Here is a 25,982-nt window from a genome sequence, read left to right on the forward strand (position 1 = left end):
TTCATAATCCTACCGAGCAGAGCATGACGCCTTTTAAAGTCAGAATAAACCGTCTTGTTCGCATGGGGCTACTTACTGCGTCATCATGGGCGCCTCGGGCAGCTTACCCCGTGTTAGAGAGGAGAAGAGAGAGGGACCAGGTCATAGAAACCAGTGGCTCGTCCAGGACCCAACCGCCAGTCAACAGCAGAGGCCGGACTTGACCTCAAGCCTGCTCTCCTGACTCGAAACGCAGGAGATGTTCTCACTGCCTCTGAGAGCCTGAGTGTGGCCTGTGGCCCTGTCGTTGCGCATCTAGTGGGACGCAGGGCCCAGTGGTTTTCCGTCTGTGGATTCAGATGTGGTTGGCTGGTTTGGTTTTGGTCTTTGGAGCCATCAGGTAGGGGATGACCCAGAGCAATGCTGTCCAGGCCCAGAGGAGGCTGACCAGCTCCAGCCAGTCTCACCCCTGTCCCCTCTGCCCCATGCTGTGCCTGGGTGTGTGCTCAACGTCTGTCCCCTCTGTCCACAGCGTGCCCGAGCGCGTGCGGGAAGCGAGCGTGCACCGAGAACAACGAATGCTGCCACCCCGAGTGCCTGGGAAGCTGCAACGCCCCCGACGACGACGCAGCCTGCGTGGCCTGCCGACACTACTACTTTGAGGGCGTCTGCGTACCCAGCTGCCCACCCAACACCTACCGCTTCGAGGGCTGGCGCTGCGTGGACCGCGACTTCTGTGCCAACATCCCCAACGCCGAGGGCGCCGACGTGGAGGGCTTCGTGATCCACGATGGGGAATGCATGCAGGAGTGCCCCTCAGGCTTCATCCGCAACGACAGCGAGAGGTCAGTCTCGGGAGGGGCCCCCAGCCAACAGGAGGCTCTGCCCGTTGTTCCATCTGGGTGGGACCCTGGGAGGGTAAGGGATGGGCCCACCTGAGAGGGCTGGTCCTACGTTCATCTTTAATGGGAGTCTAGGAGCAGTTGGCACTTCTGTTTTTTCTGGTTTGTTTTACATTTTGTTTTGGGAGGGGACAGCCTGGCCCGTTGCAGCCCAGTACCTGCCTCACTGGCTCAGGTACCCACAGGTCGCTGTCTCCCTGAGCACTTGCCTGCCGGGCTGCCGTCCAGGCAGGTGGGCTGCAGATTTAGGTTTTCCCAGCCTGTGCTGTGCAGCGCTGGCCCACTGTGGGCCGTGGGGGTGCAGGGAGAGGACAAGCCCACCGGCATCCTGAGGCCGCGAGCAGGCCCGAAACCTCTTTAGCGCAAGCACTCGCCCGGGGTCTGGACTAGCAGCTGCTGAGAGTACGCAGTGGCTTCAAAGAGCCTACAGTTCCCATCAGCACCTTCTCACCAGCCTCGCTCCCTCCCCTCCGCTTTTCTCTGCGTCCCTCCTAAACGTTAGGACTTCACTTAGGAAGCAGAAAAGATCCTTAGAGCAACAGGCGTCCCTCTGTGTGTGCCAACAGGAGTTCTCTAAAATCATTGTTGGTTTATCTTTTTTAAAAAAACCACACTTTACTCCTATGTTATTGGCCGCCTTAGAATGTAAAAGGACTTTGCCAGTACCCTGGGCAGTGCCCGGGGCCAGACAAGACTCGGCCGCAGTTCCTTCCGGGGGTGGGGTCGGAGATGGGCCGCTTGTCCCTGAGCGGGGGTCAAACCATCCTTGTCTGTGGCTGCACTTCCCCGGGATGTGGCTGGCAAACTAAAGGCACTGGATTTCCGTGGTGGTGTTTCTCCCACTGCAGTGCGTCCTTCAAAGAACTGAGCCGTTATTTCCCTACCCATTCTTGCCATCTGCTCAGTGCCACAGGTATAGCTTTTCCATTTTAAAATAAAACACCATCAGGAAAGAATAACTCCCCTCAGCCTTTAAAGCCCATGTAACACTTAGTTTAAAGCATTTTTAATAGTGTATCCCCTCTGAACTAGAATGGATTTGAGGAAGCTTAATCTATAAACATATAATCATGGCTCTTCCTTAGAAAAGCATTTTAAAGTGCTGCATGATTCCTAGACTTTTTTTTTTCTTTCCAAAGCATTTATTTTATTATTTTTTTATAATCTTTAAAAAATATATATTTTTCAGCTACAATTCACATACAGTATCCTAGATGCTTTTTACCAAAAGCATTTGGTTCAGAAATTTCTATTTGAATGTAATATTGTGGGCAACTAAACATCCATATATGACCCAAAAGTTACACTCCTGGGCATTTATCCCACAAAAATGAACACTGATGTCCACACAAAAAACATCTATGAAGTTGTTCATAGCAGCTTTATTTATAATAACTAGCCCCCGAGACTGGAAACCACTCAGGGGTCTCATAATAGATGAATGGTTAAACACACTGTGGTATGTCCACATCAGGGAATATTATTCAGCAACTAACAGGAACAAAGTATTGAAATACACAACAGCTTGGGTGGATCTCCAGGGCATTACACTCAGGGATATGACGCTAATCTCAGAAGGTCACATACTGTGTAATTCCATGTATATTACGTTCTCAAGATGACAGATTATAGAGAACAGAGCAGTCGTTGCCAGGGAAGAGTTAGGGACGTGATGTAGAATTACGCACATACATTGTAGCAGGGCCGATGGCCTGGTTCCGATACTGTGTCATTAGACTTGAGGGAAACTGGGTGAAGGGTACACGGGAGTCTTTGCAACTTTTGGGGAATCGATGATTCCTTCAAAACAGAGAGCTTTTTGAAAGGGACAGGGTGGGGCCGGTATGCAGGTGAGTTAGAAGCAATAAAACACCAACCAAAAGCGCTGAAGGGACAGTAACCGAAAGTAGCTGTTACCCACGTCTGAAAGGAGAACGTTGCACGCGAAAGAGGCAGGAGAATCCTTCCTCCGGTTGGCCCAGCGCCCTCCCTCGGAAACACTGCCAGGGAAATTTTGTTTACCTGTAACCTTCTACGCAAAACACGACCCTGCATCTTCACCTTAGACACGCAGTAAATTCCAGGGGAACAGAAGACGTTAAGGAGAAGAGCCGTTGCTTACACCGTGGTCATGAATGTTTGTTTTTTTTTTGTACTTATCTTGGTGAAGTTTAAAAGGTTACTGGATGATCTTTTAAACTTCATCTTATCAACCTAATGGCTCTCCCGCTCACCATCCTGTGATTTGCACGCCCCCTAACATCGTATCGTTTGTCTTGTTTGGAAATCAACTCGGATATTCTGATCCCGGCTCTGTGGCTCGGCAGCTGGATGAGCGCTTTGCTCGCTGTTTCCTAAGCAGTGGTGGGTCATGCCCGGCTGGGCGCGGCTCAGCGGCTGAGCGTCCACCTAGGATCCAGGCGATCGGGGTTCGATTCCCGGTCAGGGCACAATGACTCTCTCATCATTGATGTTTCTCTTTCTCTCCCTCTCCTTTCCTCTCTCTGAAATCAATAAAGATATATTTAAAAAAAAAAAAAGCAATGGCGGGTCAGCGGGGAGAGTGCCAGCCCCCCTGCCTCCCCGACTGTCAGGTGGTTTGTGGCGCGTTCAGGAGAGCGTTTGAAATGGGAGCTCGTGACAGAGCAGTGGAAGCCCCCCTGCTTTTATTGTGTGTGCAGCGAAAACAACATTTGGGTCAATTTACAAGTTTCTGCAAAGCACTGTCAAATAATATCGAAGATGATGGATGTGGGCAATGCCGCGTGCCCTTGGGGACCCCTCGCCAGGCTTTGCTGGGCGCCGGCTGCGGGAGTTGGGCTCCTTCCGCTGTCCCTTTGCTGCCCTGTGCAGCCCCCCGGGGGGGGGGGATGCCAGGCAGGAGCCGTGACACCCGACAGCAGCCTCTTCTCCTCGGCATTCTGACGCCCGTGTTTGTGCTCGGTTATCTCCAACAGCATGTTCTGCGTCCCCTGCGAGGGTCCTTGCCCCAAAGTCTGCGAGGAGGAAAAGAGAACCAAGACCATCGACTCGGTGACCTCGGCTCAGATGCTCCAGGGCTGCACCATCTTCAAGGGCAATTTGCTAATCAACATCCGCCGGGGCAGTAAGTATCCCGGCCCCCGGGAGACGCTGGATCTCTTAGCTTTCCTGCCTTGGGGCTCTTTCCCCCTGTCCCTGACTGGTGACTAGAATGTGGGCCTAGAAAAACGACACAGTGAGGCAGCCACGTGCCCGACGCCTCACTTTTGAATTCCCCGAGGAGATAAGACGCCCGACTGAAAGGCAGTCTGATTTTTAGCCATCGGCCCAGAGTCGGCCAGTTGCTGCAGAGGGTCCTCACCTCTTAGGCTCGTCCAGGGGCGTCCGTCACCCCAGGAGAGACGAGGGACCCGAGGTGGACTCGGCCGCCCCCAGAGGGAGCCACATCCCCACACCTCTCAGCCCACAGAGCTTGGGTAACTTTGGATGTTTGAGGAGACTGGGCAGAGGGAATATTGAATATTATCACTTTAAAAATGTTAGTAAGCCCGGCCAGCGTGGCTCAGCGGTTGAGCATCGACCTAGGATCCAGGCGATCGGGGTTCGATTCCCAGTCAGAGCACAGGCCCCGGGGTGCAGGCTCCTTGATCCCCAGCAGGGGGCGAGCAGGAGGCAGCCGATCAATGACTCTCATCATTGATGTTTCTCTCTCTCTCCCTCTGCCTTCCTCTCTCTGAAATCAATAAAGGTATAAAAAAATAATAATAAATAACTAAGTAAATAAAATGTTATTAAGTCCAAAGGAGTGGTTGATGTGCAGATTGACTTCTGAGAGCCAAAAACATTTGTGCCACGTGTATTTTAACATTTCGGTTCCCCTGCCCTCCCCCCGCCCCCCAAGGGTGACTGTCGTTTATGGCAGACAGATTCCTGGCGATTGCCTTTGTGCGAACTAGTTCCCGCTGACTGACTGACCCTGACATGTTCGCTTCTGACCGTTGATTGACAGGGGCTCCTAGCAACGGGCCTTAAATTCCCTGCACCCGGGCCACGTGGCCAAGGTCCCGATTGTTTCATAAGCTGGAATAAATATAGTAAGAAGACCTTGAGGTTGAAGAGGATTATTATTTTTTCCCCCCTAAATCCTTTTGTGAAGAAATTGCTTTTATAGTTTGAGGGGGAAAACCAACTAATTTATTTATTCTGTGAATTCACTTTTCCTTGATGCTATTTGTTAAAGGAGTGAGCTGTATTTTCATGGTGGAGAGACGGCAGAAATACATTTTTGCTTAGTGCTTTTGACTCTTTTGAGACCCCCTTTTATTTCACAGTGGAGATAACTGGGAATCCGTACAGCTAAGAGCTTTCTTACCACCCCTGTGGCACTTATAAAGTTTGATTTTTGCTCTCGCCAGATTTCTTAATTTTTAAAAAAATTGCTTATCCCTGAAACATACCCTGTAAGTGCCTCAATCTGCTTTTTAAAGATAATCCTATCCTGAAGGTTAAATATAATCTGTGAATTAAATACACGGAGAAATATGGTTGCAGAAGGAATTGGTACCATTTGTGCCCAGTGGTGACACGTGGCTTCTAGTTTGTGTCCAATGCGGGAAATGAGTTGGGTTTAGGGACGGGAAGCTCGTCGGAGAGGACAGCCCCAGCCTCGACTGGGGGTGTAATGTCAGCCCCACCTTTACAATTCGAGGCCTTTTGCTTGAAACATCAACTGCCTGCAACCTCTAGTCTTTATGACTTGAATTTCTCTTGGAAAACGATGAAACTGTACATCAAATGTAGAGTTAGACGCTGTAGGATGGCACCTTTATTTTTGTCACTTCAAAGCAAAATAGAACCTTTTATCAAATAAGTCTCCACAAGTCACACTCAGGAAAACCCCATTAGTCAGACAACACCCAGTCCCTGATAGTTGTGTATTATAATTTTGGTGTAAGTCGAAGTTTATGTTGGTTATTTACTACGAGCAAAGGACAGGCTAACCAAGATGAAAGCAAACACGCCGGTCACAGATGACATCGTTGTCACACGTGCATTAGCAGCTACCTTTCCAACTTTCCAGCCTGGACGCGCAGAAACGAAGTTTTCAGAGCGGCCCGCGGATAGCCATCCTCGACGTGGCGGCCTGTTTTCTCAGGCCTGGGAGTGTGGGATCTTTCAATACAGACAGTCCCGGTGGCTTAGGAACGAGACCGGGGCCAGGTGGCTGCAGAGACGCCGTTTGCTTAGTCTCGCCCTTGACGGCGAGGCCATGCCCTGTGTTGACAGTGCGTAGAGAGAGCCGCCCCCCAGACGTGTTGGCCGCCGCCAACTGGCTGTCTGGTATTTATAATTTTACATTCTGGTCATCAGCCTGGGAGCTACAGCATCCAGCCTTCTAGAAACTCGCCCTCCCCCGCCCCGGGGGCCCTGTCCCGGGAGAGGGGGTTGACAGTCAAGCCCAGGGAAACAGTTTGGAACAAGGGACACTGGCTCGTGTGCCAGCAGCCCGAGCATCTCAGGGTCACCCCCCGAACAGGACCTGCCATGGGATCACTTCCCACACCGTTAGTGGGAAATGCTGAGTGTGCCCCCCCCCCCCACCTGTCATGCTAAGTGAGTCGCTCGGTCCCCTCTTTGCAGATAACATCGCCTCGGAGCTGGAGAACTTCATGGGGCTCATCGAGGTGGTGACGGGCTACGTGAAGATCCGCCATTCCCACGCCCTGGTCTCCCTGTCCTTCCTCAAAAACCTTCGCCAGATCTTAGGAGAGGAGCAGCTCGAGGGGTAAGTGCTCCCCTGTTACAGAGGAAGCGGTTGCCTGTAGGATCCTGTGTGCCCGAGGTCAGAGCCCTTTCTTGTTAAGAAGAAAGGCGCCCTGGCCTGGCCGGGCGGCTCGGTTGGTTCGAGCATCGTCCTGGGCACCGAAAGGTTGCAGGTTCGATTCCTGGTCAGGGCCTGTACCCAGGTTGCAGGTTCAACCCCTGGTTGGGGCACAGATGGGAGGCAAGTGATTGATGTTTCTTTTTCCTTTCTCTGTCTCTCTCTCCCTCTTTCTCTAAAATCAATAAAAACATATCCTCAGGTAAGGATTAAAAATAAAAATAAAGCTGGTGCAGTGCCAGCCAGGCTGTGAGCTAACACTTTGAAATAAACGGAGCCATCCACTGATGAGTGGATTCCTTCTAAGAGAATTTGGGGAAATAATTTCGGAAGGGAAGAGTTTGGAAGGTCGTGGGAAAGGCCGTTCTCCCTCACGTTCTGCTCCCCCTGGGTAGAGTGGCCGCAGAAGGGTTTCTTTGCAGCCTCCTCACTTTTCTCAAACCCTCGGTTGTTCTTAAATTCTTAAAATTCCATCATCAGACGCAGCTAGAGAGAGAGGGAAGCTCCTCATTCTGTCCCTGAAAAGCTCACTGTCCTCCCCACGGGGGACACTGATCCTTTGGAACGCCTGTCTCCTTGCAGAACCGAGGACACTGCCACTGTGCCCAGTCCCAGGTGTCCCAGGCCCCTTGGACAGCAGGCTGGGGGCTCTGCCACCTCCAGGTGGTGGTGGCTGTGCTTTCATTTAGCTCAATCGCAAGAGAGTTTGGTCAGCCCTCAGTATGTCCAGAAGAACCCAGACGGCCAGGATTTCCTGGAGGCCACCACTCAGTTAGTCACAAACAAAATCAAGGCTTTCCTGCTATATTTATGCGTACACACATAGGGATTTCTAGAAAGGGGCTCGTTTGTCAGCCCTTGCAAAGGAATGGGACGTTCCTGTTACCTGGCCGGTTCCTTCATCTGGACACCCTGTTCTCTGGTGGCATCAGATAAGTAAGGAGTTAACGTGTTCAGATTTTTTTTGTCGTTGTTGCCACTGAGGATCGTCGCCCTGGAAAGAGTAGAGCAGGCGGAGACGGTGGGTAATAAGAACTGAAGTCTTGGATGCATTTATCCACCTCTGTGCTCACGTCCCCACCACCGGGCTGCAGCACCTGGCGCGTCACCCTGCCCTCGAGCAGCTCTAAGACCAGCCTGCGGCCGGGCTGTGCTCTGAACCTTCTCAGGGACTTTTAAAAATCGCACAGGCGACCATGTGACTCAGCAGTTTCAGGCTGTACCCGGACAGAGGCAGACACGCCCACACAGGACCGTGTGCGGTGTGTCACAGCGGTGCTGTTCCTTGCACCCTGGCAGAGACGGCAGACCGGTGACGGCCGGGGTGGCAGCGGAGACCCCCCGTCTGGCAGTGAGGGAGCCTGAGCATTGATAGAGAGGGCACTACCCTGCGGGGATGGTCACACGGCTGTACAAATTTGCTAAAACTCATGACACTCCCATTTACGATGGGTCCATTTGGGGGGGGGGTGTAAATTATACCTCAGTGAAGCATTTAAAAAACCCTCCAAGCCCAGCTGGGCGTGGCTCAGCGGTTGAGCGTTGACCTGCATCCAGGCGATCGGGGTTCGATTCCCGGTCAGGGCACAGGCCCGGGTTGTGGGCTCGATCAATGACTCTCTCATCATTGATGTTTCTATCTCTCTCTCTCCCTCTCCTTTCCTCTCTCTCTGAAATCAATAAAGATATATATTTAAAAATAATAATAATAAAATAAATAAATTAATTAATTAATTAAAATAAAATAAAATAATAAAATAAAATAAAATAAAATACCCTCCAAGAGGAAACATTTCCTGAGAACCGGTTTGCTGCTTAGTGCCGCTTGACTATAAATCCTGCCCTCGCTGAGCCCCACCGGGGGGTGCAGATGCTGGATTTGGGCGCGATTTGGAGGCCGTGCAAAGCAGCCCTTTGCTGGTGGGTGGGTTGGAGGCAGCATCGGTGAAAAGCCGAATCCCGCATCCCCTGCGGGTTGCTGGGCTGCAGTCAGCCCCGTGAGCTGGGTTCTGACGCCCCCTAGAGGCAGCCGGAGAGAGGCGCTTTCTCCTTGGAGAAATGAGTGATCAGTGCAGGAGTTTTTTTTCTTTTCAATTTGTCAGCAAGGGCTGGGAAGGGGGGACTGTCCCTCCTCCCTCTGTCAGCTGGAGACCACAGGCTCAGCGCCTTTTGTCCCAGCCCTGGAGAAGCGGAGTTAATACTTTGCCTACAGTTGTTGCTTAATAAGTGGCGGCGATGACGCTCAGACCCTGATCTCTGGATTCCCAAATGCGGTTCTCCTCGTGCAGGTCCCAGGCTGCCTTCTAAATACCACGCAAGTACCCCTTTGCCTTCCTTTGTTCCCCAAGCCTTCCTGCCCCTCATGGGAGCAGGCGGGAGGTGGTGATGTCGGCAGCTCGTAGGTAAGACAGGCCCGCGCCTGGAGCCACAGATGGAACAGGGCGTGTGAAACGTGCAAGGCATTCAGAGTATCGGCGCAGATGGTGCACAGACCCATGTCCTCAGGAGATGACCAGCCGCTCCCAGCCTGCCTCGGTTGGTCCACGATTTGGCACACGGAGCCTACTACCCCCGTACAGAAGCAAACATCTTTTTCTGCATGGAGAAGGCTGGGAGCCAGGATGCCAACGCAGCAGGTCCTCGAAGCAACAGGTCGTTCCGCTCAGCATCATTCTGTCGTCACAGTGATGAGATGCGGAGGAACCTCCTTGTTTATATAAGGCAGCCGCGGTATGATCAGTTCTGTCACACGTCCTTCCGCCTAAAGTCACAGGACCTCTGGACGGCGTTAAGTGAGGCTCTCCTGCATCTGTAAAACCCAGGCATCGTGGAGCCTTTGTGAGCTACAGAAAAACAGATACTTTAATTTTTAAAAATAGTTTTTGGGTGTAAAGACGGTGAGCTTAGAAACAATGAGGAAATCACTTGCTGAGTGATTGACTAAATAGCCATTTCCTTCAGGAACCAGTAAATATCTCTGTGTGTGTGTGTGTGTGCGCGCGCGCGCACACGCGTGTCAAAGGCATGCAGACGAGTCTGCCTTTACTACCTCTTAATTCCCCTCTAATCGTGGGAGGAATAGGGGGGAGCCAGGGTTGAAAAACAGGAGCAGTATTGACAGGCAGCTCAGGAACGGCTTGATTATAATTTTGACAAGGGTTTTGGTTTTATTTTTTTTTGTTACACAGGCTCCATAACGCCTGGGTTTTATTGATACTGGTATCCCGGCCCCCCCCCCCAGCCTTCCCCGTGCTGTAAAAAAAAAAAAAAATGTTTGTATTTACTGTAAAAAGATCCTGCTTTTCAGAGTGATTAATCGCACGCGGAATTCCCGTGTGCCTGCCACTCATGTGTCAAACGCTTGATTCAGGATTCATGCTCTTCCCCGTGGGGAGCAGCAAGCTTTGTTCAGAAGGTATTCTGTGCAGTTCTGTTCCCTGCTAGTGAAGTCAGTTTACTGAAAAGAAGCCTCATCCTGGCCTGAGACAGCAGCTGGGCCTGGCCACTGGGCCCGTACTCCCAGCCCAGAGGTTTTCCTCCCGTGTGGCCAAGTCAGGATCCTGGGAGCAGCCCGACCTGGAGGGGCTGGTAGTCACATCGCACGGTGTCCTTCAGACGCAGAAATACTCCGTGGGCAAGAATGGGCCCAAATTGGAGACATCTGTTTCCACCTGTCCACCCCCACCCTCATTTGTGTGAATGACTTCATGAGTCCCCTGCCCTCCAGCAGCATCCCTGCAGCTGGCAGTGAGGGAGACGGTGGGGACTGTCCTGAGGAATGGCACCTGGTACCTTGCTATGTCCCCTGCCTTCTATCTGCACATGTGGTCTGTGTTGCACGTCCTGCCTCCAGAATCATGTAGACGGTGTCTCATGTTCCTTTCCCGGCGAGCGTGTGTGTTGGGGAGTGAGCTCTCCATGGAAAGGAAAGGGTTGCTGACATGAAAGTTTTTGCCACCTGACTGGTGACCATCATGAGTGTGTCAGGCCTCAAGGTGGGTGTGGAGGAGCCTGGCTTGGTTTCAGGGGCACTGCTTTGGACTCACATGGCTCGATGAACCCTATGCGGGCAGGACTCCCACCCGAGTCCCCCAGCAGGTGTGTGGAGGGGTGGGCCTCAGGCTGGCGGGGCAGACCCCACCTCCGTTCAGTGCCTTCCCCTGGGCATCATGGTCTCGGATTCCAAAAACCAGCGGGAGCTCGATGACACCTGTTCACGCCCCCAAGTTTTCCTACGGGCGAGTAAATGGGGCCACAGGAAGCACTCAGCGACTCACCTGTGTCTGTGCAGCGCTCTAACGACCTTCTAGTCCTGGCCCTGTCTCTGTCCTACCCTGTCATCGGCTGCTGGTGGCATGGCTGGGATTTACCCCGAGGATAGTGGCAGATGTCCTGCAGCCTGTGTGTAAGCCTTTCCAGTTGGGTCTGTCCTCCTGTGGGCGCATCTCCAGCATGTTGAACGTGCTCAGCACCGAGGGAGGTAACCAAGGGCATTTCTGGGGGTGACCAGAGTAACACCATCGAGTGTGAGAAGCATGCTTTGTTGGCGATACAGGTCATGAAATCAGCATCTTGTCTGTTTCTTTATTTTCCATTGATGAGAGAGAGAGAGAGAGAGAGAAACATTGGTTTGCTGTTCCACTCACTTATGCGTCATTGGTTGCTTCTTGGATGTGCCCCGACCGGGGATCGAACCTGCACCCTTTGCGTATCGGGGCAACGCTCTGACCAGCTGAGCTACCCGGCCAGGGCCAGTGTCCTGTCCATTTCCACATCGATTTCACTATGCTGTTCTCGATTCCCTTTATTGCCATTGTTAACGGTGACGCTTCCTTCTTACAGACCATTCGTGACTAAATCCCTACGGCAAAGGCCCTGTGTCCCGGAGCCACACAGCCAAAAGGACCTGCGGGGGTGGCGGCAGGCGGGACGAGGGGCGGGGGCCGGGGGGGCTGATGCCGGTCTCTGTGCCTGCAGGAATTACTCCTTCTACGTCCTGGACAACCAGAACCTGCAGCAGCTGTGGGACTGGGACCACCGCAACCTGACCATCAAATCCGGGAAGATGTACTTCGCTTTCAATCCCAAACTGTGCGTCTCTGAGATTTACCGCATGGAGGAAGTGACGGGGACAAAGGGGCGCCAGAGCAAAGGAGATATAAACACCAGGAACAACGGAGAGAGAGCCTCCTGTGAGTGGACACGTTCCAAAACCCTGTGGACCCCACACGGTGATAAAGGGACCCGTTTCCGACCTAGAATTTCTGTGTGTGGCCCCCTCCTGCTCCACTCGGGGGCACACGGGCTCCTTACCGAGCCCTTTGCCCGCACGCGTGTATTTCAAAGTCAACGGTGGGGCAGATTCGTGATAATTTGTAAGTTTTCCTTAGCATCCACATGAGTGTGCTAAATGTTTAGGAATAGGCCCTTAGGAGGGTTTAAAGCAGCGCTCACTGCGTGCACAGAGTTCAGTGTCTTTCTGTGCGCAGGGATACGGTGAGATGATTTTTCAGCAAAAAGCTGGTCCCTCTTCATTCTCACCTGCCCCCGTGTGTAAAACTGCTTTCAGAGAAGTTGTGCACAAGCCCGGGGGGGGGGGAGCCCCTGGGGGCCCCATCCATGTGGCGCACGCGTATTTGGGTCCTTTGTAGAAATCAGGAAGCCACCGAGAGGCTCAGAGGGGGGCCTGGTTCGCGTGCACGGCCCGCTTGGAGGGGAGGGGGACCGTGCAGGGCAGGTGACCCCTCCGCCACCCGGAGGAGGGCATGGCTGGCTGTCCCTCCCAGCTGTGCCTCTGTGCCCCAGGTGAGAGCGACGTCCTGCACTTCACCTCCACCAACACCTGGAAGAACCGCATCATCCTCACTTGGCGCCGGTACCGGCCCCCGGACTACAGGGACCTCATCAGCTTCACCGTCTACTACAAGGAGGCGTGAGTCCTGCCTGGCGACTGGGGGGGGGGGGTCCATGCTCCACCCTCAGTGCCCTCCCCGCCGTCCCGCCGGTGACAGCCACAAATGGGGAAGCGTTAGCTCCAGTGGGTAGAGGCATCTGAGGAAAATAAATCCAAAGGAAAACGCTTATCTTTCACAGAATTAGGTCAGTCCAAATAGCCATAAACTAGGATGGAAGATGGGGCTGCAGTGTCATGTCAACCCCCACTCCAGGGACACCCTGCCACACACTGGGCTCCCTTCAAGGGGACCCGGGCAGGTCCATCGACTTACTGCTCCCCCTCTGTCCATGGGCCCGTCCCCAGGTCATGAGCCTTCTGAACAACAGAGGAGAGTGGACAGGAAAAGGTCTCAAACTTTCCATGCCTTGAACCTTCTGTGATTTCTCCCCAAATCTGTTGGGGCTCTTCCTGTGCCTTCAGGTGACATTTGCCCTCCAGGGGGCAGCTCTCAGCCCCTCTTCCTCCTTTGTCTTCTCAATCCAAGTGGTTCCCCAGTCTCCTTAGTCACTGTTCTGACCGGATCCCATCCTGATGACATAGGTCCCGGGTGCTGGGCGTCCCCAGGGCTGGAACCAGAGCCTCCAATAGCAGGGTCCAGTACCCTTTCCCTGCTGGAGCTGGGGCCCTAGGCAGGGTCCTCGCAGTGGAAGAAAGCAGGGCCCAGGACGGTTAGCTGTCCCTGTAGACGGGTCACTCACGGTCTTTCGTCCCAATGACAGAGGGGTATGTTGATGTCTGTGTCATTGGCCAGTGGCCAGCACTGTCCAGCCCTTTGAGCTGATGGACGTCCGATTTCCACCCACCCTGCATCTGCACAAACACTCTGTTCCCTTTGATGGTCCTACCAGGGCTCTGGCCATGCCGGCTGGTAATGTCACCAAAGGGCAGATGCTGGCTTCTGAGACAGTCTGGAAACGAGATATTCGAGTATCGTAAGATACTTAAGCAATCAGAGTTGCTGGTGAGCAAATTAGATTTTGGAAACTGTTTTCTGTAGCAAAGTCATTTTTATCCAAAAGGTATTCTTCACCGGCAGCTGGTATTTGCATTAAATGGCTGGGCTTGTTTTTTCTTAATGGTGAGAAAATGCCATTTCAGAAGAGAGAAAAGTAGCGTTCGGGTGCATTCTTACGGAGCGGTGTTTTAAATCCCAGCGACTACAGAGCTGGCGCTCCCTGGAGCCGTCTCCAGCCCTGCAGTGCGACAGAACTGTGGTGAGACCTGAGCCCACTTGCTTGACTTGCACTCTTGCATAAAAAAATCGAGTGGGTTATTGGTTTCATGTGGAATCCCCATGATAGAAACTGTGACAAGAGCCCGGCCGGGCGTGGCTCAGCGGTTAAGCGTCGACCTGGGATCCAGGCGATCGGGGTTCGATTCCCGGTCAGGGCACATGCCCGGGTTGCGGGCTCGATCAATGACTCTCTCATCATTGATGTTTCTCTCTCTCTCTCTCCCTCTCCTTTCCTCTCTCTGAAATCAATAAAGATATATTTAAAAAAAAAAAGAAAAAAGAAACTGTGACGAGAGAGGCCCCTTGGGGACGATTTCTAAGAGCCCAGCGCAGGCTCTGAGCCGTGTCCACTGCCTTTCAGACCCTTTAAGAACGTCACCGAATATGACGGCCAGGACGCCTGCGGCTCCAACAGCTGGAACATGGTGGATGTGGACCTGCCCTCCAACAAGGACCTCGAGCCCGGCATCCTGCTGCACGGACTGAAGCCCTGGACGCAGTACGCGGTGTACGTGAAGGCGGTGACCCTGACCATGGTGGAAAACGACCACATCCGCGGGGCCAAGAGCGAAATCTTGTACATTCGCACGAATGCTTCAGGTACCTGCACCCGGCCCTTCACAGCCACGTCTTGTCATTCCCCTGGGGCAGGGTCTCTCTCGCTCTCTGTCCCCCCCCCGCCTCTCTCTCTCTTTCTCCAGCCCCTTTTGACTTCCCCCTTTCATTTGGGCTTCTTGCCATTTGAATCAGAGATTCCAAAACCTTAGTGAGCCCAGCTGGGGTGGCCCCGTAGTTGAGTGTTGCCCCATAAACAAGAGGTCACGGGTTCGACTCCCGGTCAGGGCGCAGGCCTGCGCTGCGGGCTCGGTCCCCAGCAGGGGGCGCACAGGAGGCCGCAGCATGAATGTCTCTCTCGTCGTCGATGCTTCTGTCTCTCGCTCACTTCCTCCCTCTCTCAAATTAATCAATAAAAATAAAAAAATCTCAGATGAAACGCACGTCACTCCGTTGCCCCGCCTGCTGGAGTTGAGGGCCGTAGGGGGCGGCGGTGGCAACGAGCGGGGAAACTGCCGTGTTCGAGTTCGCCGTAGGGTCGAAGCCATCTCTTCTCAGCCCGGTGTGGCCCCCTCGGCCTCCTCTGTTTGCGGCTCAGGAATGTTTGTTTTCGCCGAGATGGCCTGAGAATAGATACGACACAGGGCGATGCTGGAGTTGGAACGCGTAGTATTTCAGAACGAGGCTCGGTTTTCGTTCTGCGTTTCTGGGCTCGCCGGTGTCGTCTCACCCAGGCCGGACTTTGGGCTCCCGGTTGGTTCGCGCCGGGTCCCTGGCAGCCGGGATCTTGGGTTCTGTTCCGTTTTCTGAAACGGCCTGTGCGCTCCTTTCCAGTTCCTTCCATTCCCCTCGACGTCCTCTCCGCGTCCAACTCCTCCTCCCAGCTGATCGTGAAGTGGAACCCGCCCTCCCTGCCCAACGGCAACCTGAGCTACTACATCGTCCGCTGGCAGCAGCAGCCCCAGGACAGCTACCTGTATCGGCACAATTACTGCTCCAAAGGTAGGGCCGTCGGGCGGGGGGACCACAGCGGTGAGCTCGTGCCCAGTCCCCGACGGGACACAGGTCAGGGACCGGCCGCTCTCACTGGGCCTGTCCTTTCTGAGCAGACAAAATCCCTGTCCGGAAATATGCCGGCGGCACCTTCGACATCGAGGAGGTGACAGAGAACCCCAAGACCGAAGTGTGCGGCGGAGAGAAGGGACCCTGCTGCGCGTGTCCGAAAACCGAGGCGGAGAAGCAGGCCGAGAAGGAGGAGGCCGAGTACCGCAAAGTCTTCGAGAACTTTCTGCACAACTCCATCTTTGTGCCCAGGTGCGGTGCCTCCTGAGGCCGTGTCCGGGCTGGGGCTCCCCCCGGCGGCTCCTGTCGCTTTCTCTCGGCCCTGGGAGTTCGTAGGTGGGCGGCCTCGGGGTGGAAGCGAGTCGCCGTCGAGGGGGGAGGAGCATATTAGGCCATGGGTTTGGCGGAGCGGGGTTCCCGTGGGGGCCAGTGAGCCCCGAGGAGAGAGGGTTCAGGGCTCGTGCTGTGGGGCCACCAGCGGGACAGGGCAGAGTGGCCCCTGTGAGGCTCCGAGAATCAGAAGGTTTGAGGACTGGAAAAAAGCTCAGAGGCGTTTGGAAACTAGAGCTCAGGGTTCGTGTCTTCCCCAGCACCCGAATTCATTAACGTGGGTTTGGGACTTGGTCCTGCCTTCCCTCACCAGAGCTCTGTCTCTTCCCGGCACTGCTTCTCTGCCGGGTCACCCCCCCAGCACCCCAGCCAGCAGAGGCCCAGCTTGTGTCCCTTCCTGTGGTAACAGCGTCTTGTGCTGGGGAGTCCCTGGGCCAAGCAGAGGGGGAGCAGAGGTCCCTTTGCCCAAGCTCCCTGCTGTCATATCCCCTTAAGGTTTCTCACTTTGCGGCATAGAAGGACCAGTGGGAACCCCCAAATGGCTTCCTGGGTACCCAGACTCCCTGTGGGAACTTTGCTCTCTCTCCATCTGGGAGCTAACGAGTGTTCCCCATGTCTGGTCTTTCTCCTTTCCTTGGGCACCTAGTTTTCTGTCCCAGGTGATGTTTGTTCCTTTTGCTCCCCTCCGTCGGCCCATCATAGGATGAGGGACACCAGCCTCGGTGTGGAGGGGACAGTGCCCTGTTTCCCCCCATTTCCTCGGCTAACCCGAGGGTGGCCGCTTCCGTGTCTGGGCGATTAGCCTCATGTTGTGTTTGTCGGTTCCTGTAAATGTGAAGAGCCTGTTTGTAACTTTTCCGGGCGAAGCCAACAGCCCTTTTGTGGGTGTCCCACAGGCGCAGCCGTCAGAGGGGCCTCCCCCCAGCTTCCTAGGTGGCCTCTGCTGCCCTTTTGGGTGGGGGGCAGTGTTCCCTCGGTGACTTGATGCATTTCCTTTCGCTGTCCTGTTTTTGGAGCTGTTCCAAGCCCTACTCAAGCCCATGACAGTGACTCTTCCCCCCATCATGGGCAGGGACTTGGGGAGGCCACAGGTGGTCACCGCTGGCTGGAGGCAACGCCAGGCTGGAGGAGACCTCCAGGAGTGAGAGGAGGGGTCAGCAGGAACGTCAGAGCAGAGGGTCTGGGGGTCCAAGCCAGTGCCCCCTGCTGGCATCTGTACTTTTTTCCACAGTCCAAGGGGGTCAGAGAAGCCCCCGCCCATCACAAGCCTTTGACACCACCCTCCACTCCATGTCTCTGGGGCCAACACCACACACCCCTCTCACCTCCCCCCTAATAAATCCCAGTGTGGCCAGCAGGTTGGTCACCATTAGTGCTGAACCATAAGGTCTGTGGACCAGATGGCACAATATCCTGGTTAAACATGAGGATGCTGCCTGTAGGTAAAATCGAGAAACCACTCTGAGAGCTGGAGGCCGGGAAGGGGATGTCCTTGTGCCAACTGAGGTTTGCAGAGAAGAGAGAGCCAAATAATAGTGAGGAGGGAAATCCCTGCACTATTCGTTGGTTCTTAGCCAAAAGGGCTGAATAGCTCCTTTTATTCCCACGTTAAAATTTTTTGTCTCTCTGTTACTCTGACCCGAGTCGTGGATGAGACAAAAGAAATGGAGGCACATACGAGCCATGTTTGTCTCTCCCTTGCAGACCTGAGAGGAAGCGGAGGGACCTTGGACAAGTTGCCAACGCCACCGTGTCCAGCCGGGGCAGGAACAGCACGGTGGCGGACAGCTACAACGCCACGGACACGGACGACCTGGAGACGGAATACCCCTTCTTTGAGAGCAGGGTGGACAACAAGGAGAGAACGGTCATTTCTAACCTCCGGCCGTTCACTCTGTACCGCATCGACATCCACAGCTGTAACCACGAGGCCGAGAAGCTGGGCTGCAGCGCCTCCAACTTCGTCTTTGCGAGAACCATGCCTGCAGGTACGGTGCGATCCAGCTGCACCCGCTCCCGGCTCCCTGCTTATTAAAGAACGGGTGCTCATCTGTGGGCAGCCGGGTTGACCAGCAGCCCAGGGAGTGGGGTCCAGTCGTGGTGACATCACTCCCATTCCCAGAATCTCCATACAAAATACTCAAGAGCAGGGAGCTTGCTCCAAAGTCAATTCTCCGTGGTTCACAGTGTGCATTTCCGTGGCCCTTTTCCCCACCTGTACAGAGGTCCCTCCTCAGTTCTCACAGGTTCAATGAAATCCCCAGTTAGCTGCCTTGGTTCTTAGTGACCTGCGCTCCTCAAGGTCATCTTCTGGAGCAGCCTTCGGTCCTGCTTATTTGGCCTTCACCATCCCCTTGTAGGTTAGAAGCTGCCTGTTACTCAGACAGCCGTCCACCTGTCTTTAAGGATAGATGAACTGCCCGGCTCCCTTTCCTGCTGGAGGCGGCAGGAGGTGACTGAGGCTGGCATTTGAGACTTGCAGGCCACCCCATTGCCCTCACTCCCAGACCTCTGCTGCTTGTGAGCAGCCAGCCCACAGGGACTCTGTGGTCGCCGTCCTCAGTCCTGGATTGGGGGTGGGTCCCCGTAGGCAAGCCTGGTGCTGGTGTCCCTCCTGGGGGACCCAAAGCCAACTTCATTGCTTGTTTATATTATTACACAGAAGGAGCAGATGACATTCCTGGGCCGGTGACCTGGGAGCCGAGGCCTGAAAACTCCATCTTTCTAAAGTGGTCGGAACCTGAGAATCCCAACGGACTGATTCTCATGTACGAAATAAAATATGGATCACAGATCGAGGTAAGATCACAGATTGGGGGCAGTGTCCGTGTCTGGGTGTGTCTCCAGTATAGCTGATCACGTAGGTGACAGTGTGACAGGCCCCACCTGGTTAGTTGAAGATCAAAAAATAAAATAAAGGCTAAGTGAGCGATGGTTTAGGTCCTTCTACCTGTTTGCATCTTTGAGAAGAGCGTGGACTAGGCAAGCAGCTGGGCTTGTCACCCTCAGGAAACTGTTTCGTTGCACAAAATGATCCTTCGGCATAGGCTAGATTGGTCTTAATAACTTTTGATCTTCTGGGAGCTCTTTTTGGTTACCAAAAATAAAATAAAAAGTGTGGTTAAAACTTGGATGTGCTGAAGGTTCCTGGAGGACTGACTGCCGTTTAGGACTTGGTTTCCTCCCTTTGGTTGCAAATCGGGCTCACTGTCGGGAGGGCTGAGACTAGGTGGCGAGAGCCAGCCGTTTCGCCCGTGTCTGCGGGAAACCGACCCGTGTCTTGCCCCGCAGGACCAGCGGGAGTGCGTACCCAGGCAGGAGTACAGGAAGCTCGGCGGGGCCAAGCTGAACCGGCTCAACCCGGGCAACTACACGGCGCGCATCCAGGCCACCTCTCTGTCTGGGAACGGGTCGTGGACGGAGCCCGTGTTCTTCTACGTCCAGGCCAAAAGTAAGGCCGGTGGAGGGAGTCGCTGGGGGAAAAAAGCATGGGCCGGGTCTGGGGACGCCGGGGTGGCCCTGGCTCTTTGGTTTTCTGGTTTTCCGTCAGAACCAAGTTGGCCAGCTTCCCCGAGGGGTTCCACCCCTGTCAGCACCCCGAGCTTCAATCCTATGAAATGCCTCTCCAGACTTTCCTTTGCCAGCCTCCATCGTCTCAGGTCTTCGGGCCTGTTCTCGTAGCCCAGCCCCAGAGACTAGTTTTCTAGCCACCGAGTCATTCTGCTCGTCCCTGGCTGGGCTCCAGTTTCTCCATGTCCCCGTGGACATGTGGAGCTTGAAGAGAACACAGTGCAACCCGACCAGTAGTATCGGCGATACCAAAATAAGAAATAGTCCTTGGCGGGGAAGTAACAAAAAAAACAGCTTCCCAAAGGCAGTGATAACTTGCGAGTATTCTCGACAGAAAATGCAGGAGCTTCCATCCATTTTGAGAGCTATTTGATAAAAATGTCGGTAATTTAAGAATTAAAATAGCTTGAATAGTCCGGAAAGAGTAATAATAGTGATAGTTTTCAGGGGTGAGAAGACCACTGATGGGTGACTTACAGGGATGCAACTAGGTCCCCCTCCCCTGATTTCCACCCCGTTTCCACATAGATGGCTCTACTGGGGTGTCCTGTGGGCACCCACAACTCCCCCTGCACAAAACCAAAAATCACACTTGATAACCTCAAAGTATCTCTCTGTCCTTTGTTCTTGAGCTCAGTCAGTGACCCCATAATCCATGCACCGCCTAAGCCAGGACCCTCACCCTTCTTTCTCCCCAGCCCCCCATTTCTCACTCAAACCCATCTCATTGGTTTGCCCTTTAAATAACTCTGGAATCCATTCTCTGCTGCCACCAACACTGCCTCAGCCCGGAGCCTCCATCCAGCACACTTGCTTTGTGGGGAATGTATGAGCTGTGGGTGCAGGAGGCCTGGGTTCTGATCCCACGGCCCTGGCTGACCCAGGGGAGGGCTGCCCATCTCGTGAGTCTCCCTCAGTCATGGAAAAGGAGCCGTGACTTCTTGGTGAGGTCTGGGCTGGTTAGCGCAGGACACACCCAGGTCCCCTCCTACCCCCAGCACTCTCCAACACATGGCAGGGCCCCCTCCTCTGTGCCAGCCCCCTCCAGGCTGTCCTCGGGCACAGCCGTCTCTCCCTACACCAATCTGATCAGTCCATCTGGGACTTGTGAGCCCTCCCTGGCTCCTTTGAATCTGCAGAAAGAAGTTCAAACTGCTTAGCGTGGATGAGGCCCGTGGGGAGCCGGCCCTGCCTTCTCTCCTCAGTCCTCTGTGCCTGGGAAGCTTCCCCTGATTCCCTCTCCTCTCCCCTCTGCCCATATCCCTTTCTGGCGGTGACTCTACCTGTGGCGTATCGATTTCCTGCATCTGGCAGAATTTTCGGGGTATGGATCAGTGTCCCCTGTCCAGTCTAACATCAGGGATGGGCTGGGGCTGCAGTTAAGCTCTGTGCTCCCAGACTCCTAACTACACTCTGATGGTTGAAGGGAATTTAGAGCAACTTTGGCAAGGGGTGCCATCCAGCTATGTCTTTGTTTTTTTAATATAATTTAAAAGTATATATATCTCTTCATTGATTTCAGAGAGAGGGAGAGAGAGAGAGAAACGTCAATAATGAGAGAGTCATTGATCGGCTGCCTCCTGCTCACCCCCTGCTGGGGATGGAGCCTAAAACCCCAGCACGTGCCCTGACCAGGACTCGAACCTTGATCTCCTGGATCCTAAGTCGATACTCAACCGCTGAGCCACGCGGGTTGGGTTCTTTGTGTGTTTTTTTAAATTGTCTGTGGTACTGATTTAAGACAGATGAAAGGCCAGTTCCCCTCTAGCACTGTACATATAAGGATCTCTCTGCATTTTATTCCAGCCAATGTATGCATTCCCGTTTACAGGCATTAAACCGCGTGCAAAGGTTATTTTCCTTGAGCCCATCGTCCAAACTGTTGTTTCAGAGTTACCCTGTACTTTAAAAGTCAAACGGGTGCACTCCTCAGTCCGCTCTCAATCTTTTTTCAAATAACGCCGTGTTTTTGCTCTCATTTCCGATCCTGTTTACCGTCAGACTTCCTTCGGGGATTTTTGTTTCGTATATCTAGCGACTTATTTAAAAAAATGCATTGAGTGGCTTGTTGACCTCGTGGCGCCTGACCGTCCCCCTTGCTTTTCTGCAGCGACCTACGAGGGTTTCACACACCTGGTCATCGCGCTCCCGGTGGCCATCGTCCTGATAGTGGGGGGGCTGGTCATCATGCTTTACGTCTTCCACAGGAAGAGGTGAGTGACACGGTGGGACCTTCAGAGAGTCGGGGGGCTAAGTGGTTCAACGATGGGAACCTGAGCTAGGGTCAGGTACTTGAGGAAATGGTTTACGGCTCGGAAAACCTGATTTTCCCAATTAAATGTGCTTCCAAATGTGATTTTTCCAATGAAAGGAACAGAGCACATTTTCCTAAAGCTTTCCCACACCTGCCCCGTTGGCCCTGTTGATCCAGTCACCCTTTAATTTCCAGCGACATCAGAGGTGATTGTTTCTTTCAAAGCTCTCTGAGGCCACCGAGCTCTGCTCACCCCCTTTCTTAAAACAGACGTAATAAAGATGCACGTGTACGCGGAAATGTGCGGGGACGGGCTTTGTAGGCTAAACGTTGTCCCCTGTGGCAGGAACGGCGGCAGGCTGGGCAACGGAGTCCTGTACGCGTCCGTGAACCCCGAGTATTTCAGCGCGGCCGACGGTAAGCCTCAGCTCGCCGCGTGGGCCGGGGCGGGAGCGCTCGGGAGCGGGGCCGAGTCAGGACACGGGGGCCGTGTTACCTGGAGGTAACCTGCCTTCGTTCACACTCCTTTTTAAAAAAAAAAAAAAATCGGAGTTTTTAGCAGTTTGCCAAATATCTAGAAAATTCTGGAACGCTTGGGGTGCTCCGCGGGAAAACAGGCTTAGAGATGAATGTGCCGGGCGCGCAGTAATCAGTCTCTTTAATGGCTCTGGGATTTTATGCTGGAATGAGAAGAGCTGTCATTGGATTGTGGACACGCAGCGGCGGATATGCTTTAGCTGACGGCACAGTCCCTTTTTGGAGCTAGTTTCGGCCGGAGTTTCATATCATCGTAATTGTCTCTGATCGCTTGTGGCTTCTCTGTCTGCATTTTTTTTTTTTTTATCTTGCAGTTTTTTGGCTCATTCCCTCCTGACCGGGGTCCTAGGATTTATACCCTCACGGCCCGTCCGCGGTCCTTTTGGTCTGACTGATGGGGGCCATTTGGCTAACTGGCCGAGAAGGTCCCACTTGGGAGTTGGGTTGTATTTGATGGTTATTTCTTTTCTTTTTTTTCTGTCTTTTCTCCCTACGGTCCTTAAGTCTAGGAAAGTAAGTTGGGGCGGGGCACTGGCCATCGGGTCCGGCGACACTGGTACCATTCAGGGGCACTTGGCTTTGTCCCCTTTGATCCTGGAAGGTGGCCTTTTGCATGCCCGTCTGCCCGTCTGTCCCTAGGTGGGGCAATGCAGGGCCACACCCTCTGTCTGCGAAGTTGGCGCGAGACTGTTATAGAGAATCCGCTCCGCTTTGAAATGAAGCGGAGATTGGCCCTTGTCGCTTTGAGGGCAAGTGTTCCGGAAGTTTGGAGAGAGCACGGAGACAGTAATACAGGCGCGGTGATCTGGATGCCGACTGTGCGTCTTTCCGGAATGCTTTCAAAATGTGTCCCGGTTCTTCATTAAAAACAAAACAAACAGAAAGCGAACTTACTGTCCCCACGTCCGAACTTAATGTATTCCGCCTTTTGACAGGTGCCTCATAGCTTAGTGTCCTCAAGGGGCAACACAGTGACATTGCAGTTCAGAAATGCTTTAAAAACTCCCTTCTCCGAAAGCTAATCTGCGTGTCACGCTCTCCAGGGCACCCTGACAGTCCCCACAGGCAAGTGCTGATAACATTGTGCCCAGGCGCTGGCCGAAGTCAGGGCTGTTGGGCTGAATTTAGAGACAGGGATTATAGGTACTGGCTTCAGGGACCTGCAGGGAATGGGTGTGACTGGTTCTAACTGCGCGTTTTACCGGGTGCTGCAAAGGTGCTTCTGATTAAAAGCAAGCCTGGATTTTCTGAGATAAATGGATATAGACGGTCTCTTTATACTTTCTGAGGGGTGTTGTGAGTATCTGCAGGTTGTCTCGCATACGTGCTCCCCTAAGCAAGCATCGGCCCCTTCTCCGGGGCTGGAAACCATCTAAGCCACGTGGAGGGGCCCCTTCCCTTTGTGAAATTCTTAAGCACATATGTACTGTGGAATGTGAAAATATAGGCGAAAGAAAATTCTAGACAGACTAATACAGTCCCTGTCAGACACTCCTCAGGTTCAATCTCAGATACTGGGCTATCTCCTGGGTCTTGTTTGTAGGCCTCTTTAAGACAGCACTTAATGGTAAATACTGAGGACTTAGGGTGTTGGAATACAGGTGCCAGCCCCCGGCTGCTGGCACATCCAGCTGAGGCCCAAGGTTAACGTCTGAAAGCACAAAAGCAAACAGGTGCCACCCCACGTCCCAGTCCTTCTGCGTTTCTGAGCCAGGATCGCATCCTTTCTCCCACCGAGTCGCCCTGCAGCCTGCGAGGGCCCCCCAGGTAGGGCGGCAACGCAGCTTCTGATGAAGATTCTGATGGAAATTTCTTACGGAGCTTATGGAACAGGTTGATTTCATTTTACTTTTCTCCCTACGCATCGGATCTGTGCAATGGGTCCTGTTTTGTTTTCTTTCGTCCCTCCCCCTTCCTTTCTGCCTAGAATGATTTGTTTATTTTCTTAAACCAGATTGAATATGACCAGAAGCGCAGGCCGGAGAGGAAACCTATTCAGGCTCAGTCATTACCCCCCCCCCCCCGGCCCCTTGCCACAGTAGGGGGATGTCCCCAAGTTCACAGGCCCAGGCCAAAGCTCTGGGGAGACGCCTCTGCTCAGAAGTGTCCCTCCACGCTGGTCACCACAGATGCCCTCGGTGCCTGGGCTCAGTTGCTTCTGGGCCTTACCAGATGCCCCAGGTCCTTGGCGAGACTGGAGACACTCTACCTAGACCAGACCGCTGCTCCCAATGGAAATATAACGCCAGCCCCATATTTTTCATGGTAGCCACATGAAAAAGTTAAAAGAAGCAGGTGAAATCAATGTTAGCTGTATGTTTTAAGCCCAAATTATCTGTTTTTAATATGTAAGCGGTGTCGAAACGGTTGAAATATTTACACTATTTTTTTGCGCTCCGTCTTTGAAACCCAGGGTGGATTTTATACTTAGAGCACGACCCCAGTTGGCCTACTTCCCGGCCCTCGTTATGTGCTGTTAGCATCCTCGGATTTTCTAGGACTCCTTGAGGGTTTGAGATCCCAGTATTTGAGGGGTCCGGCTGCCTTCTGAAATCCACAGCACGTGGGACGTTTCAGAGCGGGACACCGCTGTCCCCCGGTGTCCTCCTCGGCGGGCTGTAGGAAGGGGCATCTTGTACCCGCCGCCCCAGAGGCGCCCCCAGGGGTCCCTGCTGCGCCCGTCTCAGTCCCCTCCTGTCCTTCGCAGTGTACGTGCCCGACGAGTGGGAGGTGGCCCGGGAGAAGATCACCATGAACCGGGAGCTGGGGCAGGGCTCCTTCGGGATGGTGTACGAAGGAGTTGCCAAGGGCGTGGTGAAGGATGAGCCCGAGACCCGGGTGGCCATTAAGACGGTCAACGAGTCGGCGAGCATGCGTGAGAGGATCGAATTTCTCAATGAGGCTTCGGTGATGAAGGAGTTCAACTGTCACCATGTGGTAAGAGAAGGCGTCACCGGGGCCCCTGGGGTGGCAGTGGTCACACTTGTGTGTTCGGTGACTCCCCCATTCAGCGCCCAGCGCCCCCAGTCACCTCACTGCTGCCTTCAGACACCTGTGCTGGGGGGGGGGGGTGCTCTGGGTGTGACGCAGGCCCTGGAGCCCTGTGGCCCTGCCCCTGGTGTGGGGGAGCGACAGCCGTGGGCGCCCCTCACCCCGAGTCGTCCTCTCTGCCATTCCTCCAGGTGCGCTTGCTGGGCGTGGTGTCCCAGGGCCAGCCGACCCTGGTCATCATGGAGCTCATGACTCGGGGTGATCTCAAAAGTTATCTCCGGTCCCTGCGTCCAGAACTGGAGGTGGGTTTTGATTTTAACGGACTTCGCGCGTTACCTGTTCTCTTCCGTTGAGAGCCTTCCCCCGAGAAGATACTGTGTCTTTAAACCCGTTCACGTTGAAGGTTCCTGGCAGCGTGCTTGGCTGTAGGTCCTTTACGGGGACAGGTCCCTCCTGCACGGCCATCCCTCCCTCATTCCGCCTGGGGACCCCAGCCAGGAGTCACCCTCTCCTCGCTGGCTCCTCCCCCCTTGCCCGGCCTTTTGTGTGGTTTTCCGAGTGTGTCCCTGTCTCATCCTGGGCACCGCCTGCAGTTCCGGGCTGGGTTGGTGGCAGGCTGCCTTGCACCAAGTGGGTGTCAGAGTTCAACGTCAGTTTGAGTTGGGGTGCACAGGCCCCCTCCCCCCCCCCCCACGGGCCCTTCCCTGAAGTCTGCGCCTTCGAGACCAGGAAGCTGAATTTGTCAGACT

The 25,982-nt window shown here is 53.9% G+C and overlaps 1 protein-coding gene across 2 annotated transcripts in view; it reads left to right on the forward strand.

The window, feature by feature from the left end:
- IGF1R (insulin like growth factor 1 receptor) overlaps nucleotides 1-25,982 on the forward strand; it is a 195,537-nt gene that overhangs the window by 157,107 nt on the left and 12,448 nt on the right. For both annotated transcript variants that reach the window (XM_081124386.1, XM_081124385.1), the window contains exons 3-17: nucleotides 512-824; nucleotides 3,839-3,987; nucleotides 6,504-6,648; nucleotides 11,722-11,936; nucleotides 12,550-12,676; nucleotides 14,296-14,534; nucleotides 15,324-15,491; nucleotides 15,599-15,803; nucleotides 17,586-17,869; nucleotides 18,544-18,680; nucleotides 19,173-19,332; nucleotides 21,562-21,664; nucleotides 22,052-22,122; nucleotides 24,950-25,179; nucleotides 25,425-25,535. In XM_081124386.1, the coding sequence (XP_080980512.1) occupies nucleotides 512-824; nucleotides 3,839-3,987; nucleotides 6,504-6,648; nucleotides 11,722-11,936; nucleotides 12,550-12,676; nucleotides 14,296-14,534; nucleotides 15,324-15,491; nucleotides 15,599-15,803; nucleotides 17,586-17,869; nucleotides 18,544-18,680; nucleotides 19,173-19,332; nucleotides 21,562-21,664; nucleotides 22,052-22,122; nucleotides 24,950-25,179; nucleotides 25,425-25,535 (2,657 nt within the window). The remainder of the gene's footprint in view (nucleotides 1-511; nucleotides 825-3,838; nucleotides 3,988-6,503; nucleotides 6,649-11,721; nucleotides 11,937-12,549; nucleotides 12,677-14,295; nucleotides 14,535-15,323; nucleotides 15,492-15,598; nucleotides 15,804-17,585; nucleotides 17,870-18,543; nucleotides 18,681-19,172; nucleotides 19,333-21,561; nucleotides 21,665-22,051; nucleotides 22,123-24,949; nucleotides 25,180-25,424; nucleotides 25,536-25,982) is intronic.

Source organism: Miniopterus schreibersii (genome assembly GCF_964146895.1).
Source record: "Miniopterus schreibersii genome assembly, chromosome: 22".
NCBI lineage: Eukaryota > Metazoa > Chordata > Mammalia > Chiroptera > Miniopteridae > Miniopterus > Miniopterus schreibersii.